This window comes from Sturnus vulgaris, chromosome 20 (assembly GCF_052056855.1).
Source record: "Sturnus vulgaris isolate bStuVul1 chromosome 20, bStuVul1.hap1, whole genome shotgun sequence".
In the NCBI taxonomy this organism is placed as follows: domain Eukaryota; kingdom Metazoa; phylum Chordata; class Aves; order Passeriformes; family Sturnidae; genus Sturnus; species Sturnus vulgaris.
Genome location: NC_142262.1, coordinates 9,441,455 through 9,453,900, shown reverse-complemented (window position 1 = coordinate 9,453,900; position 12,446 = coordinate 9,441,455). Strand labels below are relative to the sequence as shown.

At 44.7% G+C, this 12,446-nt stretch overlaps 1 protein-coding gene across 4 annotated transcripts in view; it reads left to right on the top strand.

Annotated features, from left to right (window-relative positions):
* The window catches only part of GAS7 (growth arrest specific 7), an 84,318-nt gene that overhangs the window by 59,028 nt on the left and 12,844 nt on the right, over positions 1-12,446 (top strand). For all 4 annotated transcript variants that reach the window (XM_088176611.1, XM_088176614.1, XM_014885057.2 and 1 more), the window contains 4 exons: positions 1,814-1,929; positions 7,384-7,458; positions 10,076-10,154; positions 11,214-11,342. In XM_088176611.1, coding sequence (XP_088032737.1) covers positions 1,814-1,929; positions 7,384-7,458; positions 10,076-10,154; positions 11,214-11,342 — 399 coding nt within the window. The remainder of the gene's footprint in view (positions 1-1,813; positions 1,930-7,383; positions 7,459-10,075; positions 10,155-11,213; positions 11,343-12,446) is intronic.

Sequence of the window (12,446 nt, the reverse complement as noted above, 5' to 3'; positions counted from 1 at the left end):
CCAGCTTAGTGGCCTCCTGTGGACTCACCCCAGCATATCCACAGGTCCACAGGATAGTGAGGTGACTGGCAGGGAATATGATTTCAGTGTTTCCCAGAGCACAAGAGCCAGGGATACACAGAGGGTGCCCCTTCTAAAACAAGCAGATATTAGATATTTAAAAGATAGTTAAAAATTCCTTGTTAAATTGTCCAGCTCCTTCCACAGGATGTTCCAGAGGTCAGATAATAAATGCATTTTTTGTAGGGTAAGGTTTGTGAAGGACAGGCCCATTTGTAGTTTGAGTAGTTTTAATGCAGCCTGGAGCATCCAAGTCTTCAGTGGCTGATTCTGTGTGTGCCCCCTTGTGCTCAGGACTGTTTTCAGAATCACATTAAAATGAGGCAGTAGTCCTTGGAGTGTGGAGCTGATAGAAAATGGTCTTCCAGTGGAACACTTTCATTCCACTGGAAGATTTTTCTGAGGAGTGAGAGGAAAACCACAATGGATTCAACAAATACTACAAAAGGAATCAACAACGAAGCTTTTAGGAATCTCGTGTGTTTTCAGTTAGTAGTTATTGAAGTTTTTCCCTTTTCTTAAAAAAGTGTCAGTGCTGGAGGCCCAGCAGCATGTCCCCTTGTGCTTGCTCAGTGCTGATGGCAGGGCATTGCTAAAATACACTGACATATTTGAAAATGGTCACGTTATCACTAAATTTCTTCAGTTTCTTCCAGTCAACCGATTCCCAGTGCACCCTAAATCATTAATGGTGTACAGACTGATTTTTTTCCTTGTGTCTTACAAAGGTTCCTGCTCTGTTTGGTCCTCCTAATTCAGGCTCAGCCAGTGCTTGGTTCCATGGGTTGGTCACATCTCAGTTTCATTGAAACTCTACTTGAAGCTCCTTACTTCTTGCAGACTTTTATCCTCCCATAACTCTGCTCACAGGAATTTCCTCTTTGGCCTTGGCATGGTCTGCCCACAGCTCCCTCTCCTTCTCCATCATCTCCACTTCTCCCACTGTCTCAGGCTGCTGGTGCCTGGCAGGGTGTCCTGCCAGTCTCCTGCTTTGATTAATCTGCCATTTTCCTCTGGCGACTTGTGCAGCACGTGGGGGATCAGAGCAAAATCTGCAGCGCTGGGGGAAATGTTCTCTGAGAATTTGTTTGTTGTTGGAAGAGGGTAAGAAATTAAATAGGGAAGCAGAGAGAAAAGAGGCAGCAGAGAGAAAGCTGTGTTGGGTGTTGTAGCAACACTGAAGGCAGTGGAGCAAGGGGCTGTGTAAGGAGCAGACAGTGAAGAGTGGGGCGTGTGGTGGTAATCTGTGGGACAAGTTGCTGGTTTGCCTTGGTTTACAGCAGATCTGTGCAGACTGGCTCTGTTTTCCTTAGTACAAATCCCAGTTGAACTTGGCAGCCTGTTAAAGGTCTTTTAGGGCTGTGTTCCCCCTGGAAGGAGCAGCACTGTCCTCCCTCTGCCCCAGGAGAGTTCCCTTGTGCTGGCTCCAGGATTCCTGCTTTTGGGGCTGACACCCAGATGTGAAGGGTCATGGGCAGAAATGACAGCAGGGTTGCCGATTTGGTCCTCACATCATCCTCTGCTGGCTAAAGATAATTGCAAAGTTTCACTTTTTAAATTAAAACAAAAGGGAGTAAGAGGAGCAGGAGGGTGTTGGGCTGTTTCTTGGAGAGGGACTGAGGTGCTACAGCCATCAGCTGCTCTCAGGGGAGGGTTCCTCAGGCACCACTGCTGGGCAGCTGCTGCTGGGAGCCACATCTCTGTGGGTTTGGCATCCAAAGCTTTTTGTTGAACTTCCTTTTGTTTCTTTCAGGCAGATAAGAAGGACTCACAAGGGAACAATACAGTGTCGGGATTTGAAATTCTTCTTCAAAAGCAACTTAAAGGGAAACAAATGCAGAAAGAAATGGCAGAGTTTGTTCGAGAAAGGTAACTGGAACTTGGTTGTCAAATTAAATATTTATTGCAATTGTTTTTTTTTTTCCAGTTTAGATACTCCTTTAATATGTTAAGGCTTAAACCGCATGAAAGGTATGCTACAAACTCTTAATGAACATTTAGTATTTCTTTAATGTTCATCCATGTTTTCCAGGCTTCTCCAGCTCTCACTTGTCTGAGTTGTATTGCACAAAGGCTGTCTGTTTAGAGGGAATCAAGAAGGTTTTAAGCTGCAGATTCAAGGAAAAAGCATAAACAAGAGAGAAGCAGAGTGTATGTGATATTTAGAAGGGAAGTATTTTGTCTGAAAAATGCAGAAGCAATCTGTTCACATGGAGCATAGACACAGTTTCCTAGAGGAAGATGTAAAAAGGCATCACTTTGGACTTGAGCTTGGTTTTAGAACCACAGGGTGGTTTGGGATGGCAGGGACATTAAAGATCATCTCATTCCAGCCCCTTGATATCTACAAGTCTAGGGACACCTCCCACTGTCCCAGGCTGCTCCAAGCCCCAATGTCCAGCCTGGCCTTGGGCACTGCCAGGGATCCAGGGGCAGCCACAGCTGCTCTGGGCACCCTGTGCCAGCCCTGCCCACCCTCACAGGGAACAATTCCTGCCCAATATCCCATCTCACTGTTCCTTCTGACCATTCAGTGGGAAGCCATTCCCCTTGTCCTGTCCCTCCATCCTTTGTCTCAAGTTCCTCTGCAGCTCTCCTGGAGCCCCTTTAGGCCCTGAGAGGGGCTTTGAGGTTTCCCCAGAGCCTTCTCTTCTCAGGGTGCAGTTCAGTTGGGCAGAACAGGCAGATAGTTGCTTCATTTATAGTTTGTTTTCTTTCTTCATGCTAGGGATGTGGCAGTAGTGGGAAAATGCAAAGTGTCACAGGCAATAATGGTGATCAGATACAGGGCCCAGCATTCAATGAGCTTTCTGTAACCTTTGGCATGAGACAGTCCAAGAGACAATTACACTGAGACCAGAGGTAGAAGAAATGATCACTTGGCACATTAAAAATACAATTGAGATATGGGCTTGCTAAGGGAGAGGATGGGAGAGCAAGCAGAATTATGATAGCAAGGGAAAAGAGGGGGAAGCTGCTTCAAAGGAAGTAATATATAATGAAATTTGACAGAAATAAAAGCAGGATGCATTGAAGAGGAAGGGAAAGTTGGTGTGAAATTAGAGAGAGCAAGGAGAGAGCTCTGGCACTGTGGAGAGGCGTGTCTGTCCTCAGCAGAGGAAGAAGCAGGAGTGCTGGAGAGGAAGGAAAAGATCCACTGTGTGCTAGAAACAAAAAAAGATTTGAATTGAGTGTGAAGAGGGTCTGGATGGGAGTTACAGAAAAATTAATACATTTTTCATTTGTTTGTAACAAAGGATTGGGATTGTTCTGTGTGGAAAAGGAGGAGGATGGTGTTGAGCTGGAGGGATTCCTCATGGAAACAGAGCTCAGGCCATCAGGGGAACCTCTATGTTCCCAGCTAAGAGGGCTGAAATACTGGTAAAGTTTTCATGATGACCATCGGGTGCCTTGGGGAACACAAGACCACATTGAACTGGGAATTGTCATGTCCAGAAAAATTCTCTTTGTGCAATCAGTCTGCTGGAGGTGAGATTCAGGCAGCTACTAAAAACAGCCCTTCAATAGGAAGCTGGTATAAGACATGATAACCAGATTTCTTCATCAAATATCCAACAAGAGGGAAGCTAAGTGAAATTTAGTTTATAAAGCAGATGTTTTTGCAGGAGTTTCTTGTATGTAACAATCTCAGACTGAGCAATTACATGTTCATTCAGTTCTTGTTGACAGAGGTAAGGTTATAAAAGTCAAATAGTCACAGACTTTGACTTTTAGGAAGACAGACCTCAAGAAAGGGAGGAAAGTAATTGATAAATATACTGAACTAAAAAAAATCCAGGGTGTTGGTGTGAAAGAAGGTATTGCTTTAAATCAAAAGTGAAAAATGTCCAGCATTTGCATTTAGAGAAGGATTCCAAAACAGCCAAAACAATCAGCAGACTGCCCTGAGAAGCACTAGGTATAAGAAGTAGTGTTTCCATTAGCAAAGGAACAGTGTCTTACTCACTTTTTAATTTAACAGTGTCATGTTTAGAAAATATAAATTAAATAGCAGATTATTTCACTTCTGCCTTGTTCAGCAGATCCATGTATGCACCTTTCACTGTTTGTCTGCAGCAATTTGTGGAAGACTTCTGCAGTCTCTGCACAGGAAAAGTAATCAGTAATTCTGTTGTCTGAAAATTTCTTTGCTCCCTCCTAACCTGGAGGAACAGTGTAAAAAGACTCACAGTCACAGTCTTTTCCCAGTGGCAGTTGTGGAGCTGTCTGTCAGATATCCTCTACCACCTTTTGTCCCTGTTCCCCCTGTTGTCTTAATCTATTTCGTTTCTTCTTGCCTGGCAGTCACATCAGATCATCTTTGCCTCTCTTTGCAGATCTCTAGTTTTTCTTCATCCCCCATAATATGTCATGACTGAAATTATTTGAGTGTGGGCACACAAAGTACTTAAAAAAAAAAATAAAAGGGAGCAGGAAATAAACATCCAAAGATCAACTAGAGCTAGTAAAGTCAGAACAGCATGGGTGAAAATGCACTTAAAATCTGTAATGCTTCTGACTATATAGGGAGTGAAATCCTGAAAGTTTTCAAACAAATGAGTGGAAACAAGAACTTGTAGCTTTTTTTTTTTTTAATGTTAGGAAGGTGGAATTACTGCCAAACAGCCACGTGGATGTCTGAAAATGGACTCAGGAGTTCTGGCATGTTTGTGTTTCACAGTCACCACAATCCAGAGTTTGCAGTGTGTTTATGTCAGGAAGGATCAAGAGGCAGATTTTTTCCCCTCTTTGAGGTTTATCTTGGTTTTTAGCCCCTTTTGGCTACAGATGGTGACAGGAGGCCAGGCTGGGGTAGAGTAATTTATTTCTTATATTTGGGATTCTTCACTACAGACATTTCACTTTTTATTTTTAATTTTTATTGATGTTCCTCCTTGCCAGGCAGTCTGCCCTTTTAGTACTGCCATCCATTTGCAGTACAAGTAACACTTCCAATCCCTGAAAAAATCTTGGAGCCTAGGCCAAAGCTGGAACCAGGGAGGAGCTCTTCCATCAAAGGCAGTGGCTTTGCTTGCCCACTGCCACATTTAGGACAGGCTGATGGCACCAGACATAGGCTGTGTTGTGTGTGCTCGTGAAATCATGAGAATCACAGAATGGTTTGGGTTGGAGAGGACCTTAAAGCTCATCCAGTTTCACCTTTCTCAGTGCCATGGGCAGGAGCACCTTCCACTATCCCAGGCTGCCCCAAGCCCTGTCTGACTTGGCTGTGGACACTTTAAGGGATGGAGCAGCCACAGCTTTCCTGGGCACCCTGTGCCAGGGCCTCCCCATCCTTGTAGGCAAGAATTTCTTCCTAATATCTGATCTAAACCTACTCTTTTCCCTCCTGAAGACATGAGGTTTTCTTCTGTCCTACTACATTCAATAATTCCCCAGCTTCAGCAGTAGAAGGGAAGACCTTGACAGGATTTTAAATTCGGTATTTTCACAGCAGACCTTTTTGATGGAAGATGGTCAACTACTCCTCTGTCCATGAGATAAAGGACTGAGACACAGGTTCTGTGGGGGTCTGCATGGGCAGCTCAGAACAGTTAGCAGACTGTTGCACCTTTGAGCATCCAGCATCCACAGAAAATCACTCAAAGACATCCTAAAGACAAAATTCAGCAGGAATGAAGTTCATGATGAAGGCTGTAGACTAGAACTTTGGGAACTGAGCCCGAAGCAGGGGGCCTTAGCTCTGGGGAGAGAGAATTGCACCTTTACTACTTTGGACCTGTTCTCTCTTTCCAGTCCACAGAAATTGTCACTTGTGAGACAAGATCAGTCTCATCCTGAAGTAGGTCTTTAAAGTGCATTAGGTGAAGTGTGCGTGGATAAAACCCTTTTCATAGTGAGGTCCTAACACAGTGGAGCCTTTGATACCTGTGTTTGTTGGTCTTGTTAGAGCAGGCCTGGGGAGCTGGTTTTGTCCTCATGGTGGGGGGAAGAAGAGGACCCCCAGCTCCTGGGTTAGGTCAGCAGTTCTGTGTCACACCAAGCTGGATATCATCCTGGGCCTCAGGCAGCTGCATCCCAGTCAATTGCTGGAAGGGACATCCCAATCACTGGCTTTGCTGTGGAGCTGTCAGCTGTGACACCCAGACCTGCTCCCTCCCCTGAACTGCTGTGAGCGTAACAACAGCATGGCACTTCCCCTCCCACACCATCCACCACGATATTTTCAGCAGCCCTGAGCATCAGATCCCTCTCAGATATCTCAGGGAACCCCTTTTAGCTCAAATGTGCCCCACAAAAGTGCACTTGCTCAGTTAGCTCCTGCAAATGGGCATGCCAGAAACACCCCACCTTCTGAGTCTTTGTGCATGGACATTTCAGAGCAGGTTTTGCCCCTGCTCCTGCAAGTTGGCAACAGAACCAGGAGTTTTTCTACCTGGGGGCCACACAGCTCTCTCAGAAATGTTCTGTTGAGGGAGCTGGGTTGAAAACCAGTGAACAGACAGGTGTTTGCTGTGCCTGGGAGCATGTGCTCCTTGCAGTTTTTCACTGGCAGCAGAACTCAGGGAAGATGGTTTCAGGCACGATGCCCATCACCTCTGCAGCAGCAGCTGCTCATTGCTCCCTGCTGGGCTGTCAGCACATACCCTTGTCCCACTCCACAGCTGCCCTCCTCCCTGCAGCCATTCCCAGAGCAGTTGTGTGCCAGCACCTTTCCTCCTCTGCTCCCTTGCCCCTGGCAAGCTCAGCTCCCGTTCCTGATGCCTCTGAGTGAGTGAACACAAGGACAGGGCAGTGAGGGGGTGAATAGAGAGGAAGGGGTGGCATTGGCCACGTGCTGGTGACAGAAGCTCCTGCCACATCTCTGCCATGCTTTGTCACCCATAACAGAGAGCAGGAAGCATTTGGTGTCCCTAAGAAAGGTGCACTTCAGTCCACCAAATCTCATTTGGATTTTTCCTGGGTCGCCACGTTCCTTCATTTTTGCCTCAAGGATGTGCAGCCTCACATTTCACAGCAGACTTTACCACGTGCTTCTGGTTTTGCAGACAGCCCTTGTTGCACAGCAGAAACACTCTGTCCTTGTTATTTGCTCTCCAGAACTGTAGCTTCTTCAGCTAATTTTGTCGCACATGCCGTCCTGCATATAGCCCTGCTCCTGCCTCTGCATTTTTAGCATATGGGGGGAGAAGACGGCTCATCAAACTGGTGCTGCCAAGCCCTGGAGACTGAAAGGAAAATTCCTGTGGCAAAATCTGTTAAAATGCAGAGAATTTTCTTCAAATTATGTGTGTGGGTTTCTGCCTTAAAGCTTACTTACTGCTGTCTTTTTATTTTCTCTCTGTGTGTATGTGAGTGTAGGATAAAGATTGAGGAGGAATATGCTAAGAACCTGTCCAAACTGTCTCAGAATTCCTTGGCTGCTCAGGAAGAAGGGTAAGTGTGTCTCTGTGACTTTCACAGAAGACGAATTTTAATATAAAAGGCATTTCTCCCACGCAGGTACATGTAATTTTCCCCAGCTCTCTACAGTTGAGTAGAGGTTTATTTAGATTAGCACCCTGGGCATGTTGGGGAAGATGGAATTGCTTCAGAGTTGTTGGTTTGGGGTTTTTTTTAGGTTGTTAATGAGAAGTTTTTTAGGAATATGTGTATAAAATGTTGCCTTTCCAGTCAGGTTTATATGCTGTCCTGGTTGTAGCCAGGACTAGTTCCTTCCAGAATTAGCATGTGTGTGTACTAAACTACTTTGAAAATGGAAGAATATATAGAATGTGTATATATATATATATACTACTGAGAGTATATACACTGAGAGTAGATGTGTAAGGTCAGTGCTGGTACAATCAGAGCAGCACAGACAGGGAAGATAAAGAAGTGTCTTCTCCTCAGGGCTCTGGCCATTCAAGAAGAGCAGCAGACTGCTTCTTTTTCCAACATTTTCATACTTGGGAAGTTACTAAGAAGACATGAAGCAGTGCAATTCTGACTGACTTGCAGCTCTTCAGTAATAATGCAAAGGCACCACTCCTGAAGGATCAGGGCTTGGTAGCTCTCTCTGTTTCACCACAAACCCTCGAAGCACTGAAAGCCAGAGTTGGAAATGATTGTCCTCACCATAGCTTTGACACAGTGTGTTTGTGCCAGCACTGAAGCTGCATGAGGTGTTTTGCTCAGTTTCCAGGAGGCAAGGACAGAAATTGCAAGAAGATAACTGGGCTGTTACTGCCCTGAACACCACAATGACAATGGTTTCTGTCCTCCTTTCTCCTTAGGGGTGGATGCTCACCTGATCCTAGCAAAGCTAAACCCACTTTCTTCCACACCTTCCTTCCACTTTCTCCTACCCCCAATGGGAGAAAGAGGGAATGACTGAAACAATGAAGGGGAAGGAAACGAGGGCAGAGTAGGTGAAAAGAGAAGAAATGAGCACTCAAGCCTAAAAAATGTAGAAGTAGGGAGCTGGAAAGGACGTAGTGCAGAGTGCATGGAGCTGAAAGCACTGTCCAGGGGTCCTCTTCCTGGGTCAGATAACAGAGTCAGTGTCAGTGAGAACTCCACTGGGAGAGGACCTCAGGGAAGGAGAAATATTGGGAGCACTTCTGTAGGTGTATCTAAGTTGTTTAGCTGATCAACACCATATTTGAGGACTCAAGTCCTTGCAGCAGCATCAGAGGTGACAGATCATCAGTTTGAGATTGCAGATGACAGGTGATTTTTCAGGCTATCAGGAACAGTCAAATCTCATTCTCCTTGAAAAGAGAATAGGGAAGACACAGAAGGAGCCAGGAACTGTAGATCACTCAGCTTTATTTAACCTTTGCAAAGTGGTAAAATAAACCATCAAACTTTCACTTGGGGAGAGCTAAGGGGATGAGCAATTGTTGTGTATGCATAGAGAACAATGCCAAGCCAACCTAAATTCCTTCAGTGATGGAGTAAGAGAGTAGGTCAAGCATCACAGCTCTTAATTTAGTATTGCTTTTTGTGATGGGAGATTCTCGTAGGCAGACAAGAGAAACGGTGGCCTAAATAAAGCCGAATGTGCAAAAAGCTAGGTAGGAAAAACCCACTGCTTACAAAAACTAAACTGCAGAAAGTAGCTATGGAATGAGATCCCAAAGGGTTTGTCCTAAGTCAGGAGGTTTTAAAATGTTTTTGTAATGAGCAACCTATGGTAGAAGAAATAATGGATTTACTGTAATCAGAGATATGACAGAGCTAGGAGGGTTGGTATGTGTAATTTGAAGAAAAGGTTGCAATTCAGAATTCTTGAGTTAAATTAGAGAAATTAACTGAAAAAAATAAGATGCATTTTAATGAGGACAAAGCAGCGGATTTTATACTTTCACAGGATGTGAAAGATACAGTTACATAACAGTTTGTGGGAGAAGGATCTGGCTATAGTGAATCACAAGCTTATTCATCAACAACTTCATGCTGTTGTCTAAAAAGGCAATCGTACTGAAATATGTAGAAGAAAGAGTGTCTGATACAAGATAATCTGTTAGCACTTTAGCCCCTGGAGTTGTACTGTACTGAGGACAGTGGAGTTTTGGTTATGATGCTTTCAGGGGAATCTAGGCTGTCCTAGAGGGTCTGGAGGAGTGTGCCTCAGCTGCCACTGTCTTGGATATCATCTGAAAGAAAAACACAATGGAGAAATTTTCAAATGCTGAAAAGCTTCTCTGAGACTTTTCACCTGAAGTGAAAATCTGTTCTCTGAAGTGGGGTGTAAAGTAGAAGAGGCAGTGGAAGAATTGTGTTGGTGGAAATTTTGTTATGGTAAAGATAAGATACTGAAAAATCTTGCTTGTAAAGGCTCTGGCATCTCTGTAAGTGGAAATTGTCATGAGCTGTGGTTTCAAACATCTGCTACAAACAATGTCAGCACAATTCTGCCTTGGTCACAAAGGTTGGTTGTTCTCTCAGATTTCTGTTACCCTGGTTTTGCTGATCAAGATTTGGTACAAAATGTTCTGCCAGATTTGTCTGACGGAGCCCACGAGGAGGGGTGGAGAAGAGACTGATCATTGTCCTTCTCTTCCCTCAGCACACTGGGAGAAGCTTGGGCTCAACTCAAGAAGAGTTTAGCTGATGAAGCAGAGGTTCATCTCAAATTTTCTTCTAAGGTAAATGGTTCTTTCTTTTCCAAAGAGTTTTCCCTGAATTGGTGGCCTCTCCCTGCATGTGGGACAAATTTAGAATAATTAGTGAATTGGTGAACAAACTTACTGGAACTCTGTCCAGTATTTCTCCCAAAATCAATTTATTTAGTCTACCTGATGAGTAAATTAAAACACATCTAGCCTTAATTTTTCATGAAAATGAAGTAAAATTTATTCTAGATGTTCACCTGGGCTCTGTGTCCCAGCCAGTAAATTTAACTAGTGCTGGTACACTTTGCTTCTGCAAAGGAAGAAATGAAAAGTAATACTTGGTTTCTCAAGAAGAATCTACTCTACCTGTCTGGAAGGAAGAGAACCAGAACTCTGGCTTTTTTTGTATCATTAGCCTTTCTCAAAAGTGTGCTGGCAACATCATGTTATTTTTGGGTTTTATCTCAAGTGATGCCCAAGGAGATTTCTTTTACAAATTATGGTATTTATCTGGGTTTTTTCCACCACATGAAGCATGCTCTTGAATCCTGTTACATTCTGTTAACCTCTGTGGGTGTTCAAGTTCAATACAGTGGCAGATATCTCAGCACAACAGCCATGTTCTGGAGGAAAATTATAGCTCTGCACCATTTGTAAGCAATTCAGCAGAGGTTACTCAGGCAACCAGCTGCTGCCTTGGTAACCCACTGCTCTGCCTTAAACTTCGACATCAGGGCTGTAATTAGTGAAATACTTTTTGCTCCCCATTGTCCTCCTGTATTGTTTTCCAAAAGGAAGAAATGCACCCTGGAGTGATGTGTGTGTGTAGGCAGGCCAGGTAGAGAGGGGCTTTTCCATTATTTTACTTCTCCTTAAACTCTGCACAGAAACTCCTGTAGCATCCTCCAAATCCTTCCCACTGTTTGTGGGCAGAAAACACGTGGATGTGGCACTTCAGGGGCAGGGTTTAGTGGTGGACCTGGCAGCCCTGGGATTTGATCTTGGGCGTTTTTTCCAGCTTAATGATTCTGTGGTTCTGTGAAGAGCCAGGCTCCTCATGACTGCCATTTCCTGCTTTGTTTTCATTGCCAGCTTCAGAGTGAGGTAGAGAAACCCCTGCTGAACTTCAGAGAGAACTTCAAGAAAGACATGAAGAAGTGTGACCACCACATCGCGGATTTACGGAAGCACCTGGCCAGCCGCTACACGGCTGTTGAGAAGGTGGGAGCAGGAGCAGCCTGGGGCTTCCTGACACTGCTGCTTTGAGCAGGACAGCAGCTGCCCCAGAAGAGTTTCTGTTCTGTCACAGAGGACCACAGCTGTTCGTGCTGAGGGCTTTCACTGTTAGCTGTGCTTTGCCTGGCCCCAGGCGTAGTTTGGTGTTTAGCTCAGATCTGAGAAGTGGAGGGCAAACATCTTAACTGCTGAAGGGGCTTTTTAGTTCATTCTCCCCTTCCCAACTTGGGACAATACATTTCTAATATATTTGATGCAAATATTTCTTATTTGTGTGCATCTGTTGCCCTGAAAATTTAGGACACTTTGCCTTAGAATGGCAGCAGGGTCAGGCCAAAGGCTCACCTGGCTCAGTGATGGCCGAGGGGAGCAGCTGGACCCCGGTCTGCAAATCACAAACCCTTCACAAGAAACATCCTCACTGAAAAAATTCAAACAGCAGCAGCACCCAGTAATGGGCTGATGTAACAGAAACCAGGAGGTAGCTGAGGCAGTTAGACCCACAAAATATCATCTCCCAGCAGCAGCTGGCAGAAATGGGGATGCTTTTGCCTCAGCTGCCAAATTGTATCCTCATGAGATTTGTTTTTGGGTGTGAATTGGAAAGGAAAATACCATTCCCAGTCATCCCCCAAGCTGTTTGTGCTTTCATTAAAGCTCAGCAGGAGTTCCCCGAGGGACAGAATTGTTGCAGGATACACAAGGTCGTTAGGCTGAGTGTATGCAAGGAAGGCATTTTTCTGCAAAACACAAAGTTCTTCACACTCTATCTACAAAGCAACTCAGTAGCAATATTGGGAAGAGCGAATTAGGAGTAACCTTGGGAAGAAGGGATGAGAGCAGGGCAGAGCTGTGACTGCAGAGGGATTGCTCTCCTGCAGCTCCCTCTCCAGACCTGCAGGACCCCGGAACTGCACATGGAAAAAATTCCAGGAATGCCTCAACACAGCTGAAACATTTAGGCTGGTGTGACTGTAGAAAACTGCAAGAAAATGCAGCCATGCCAATTTAGTTTGAAACACTAGTACAGTATAAAAAACAAACGTGGCATGTTTTATAACGAATCTATGCAAAACAAGTGATGTTTAT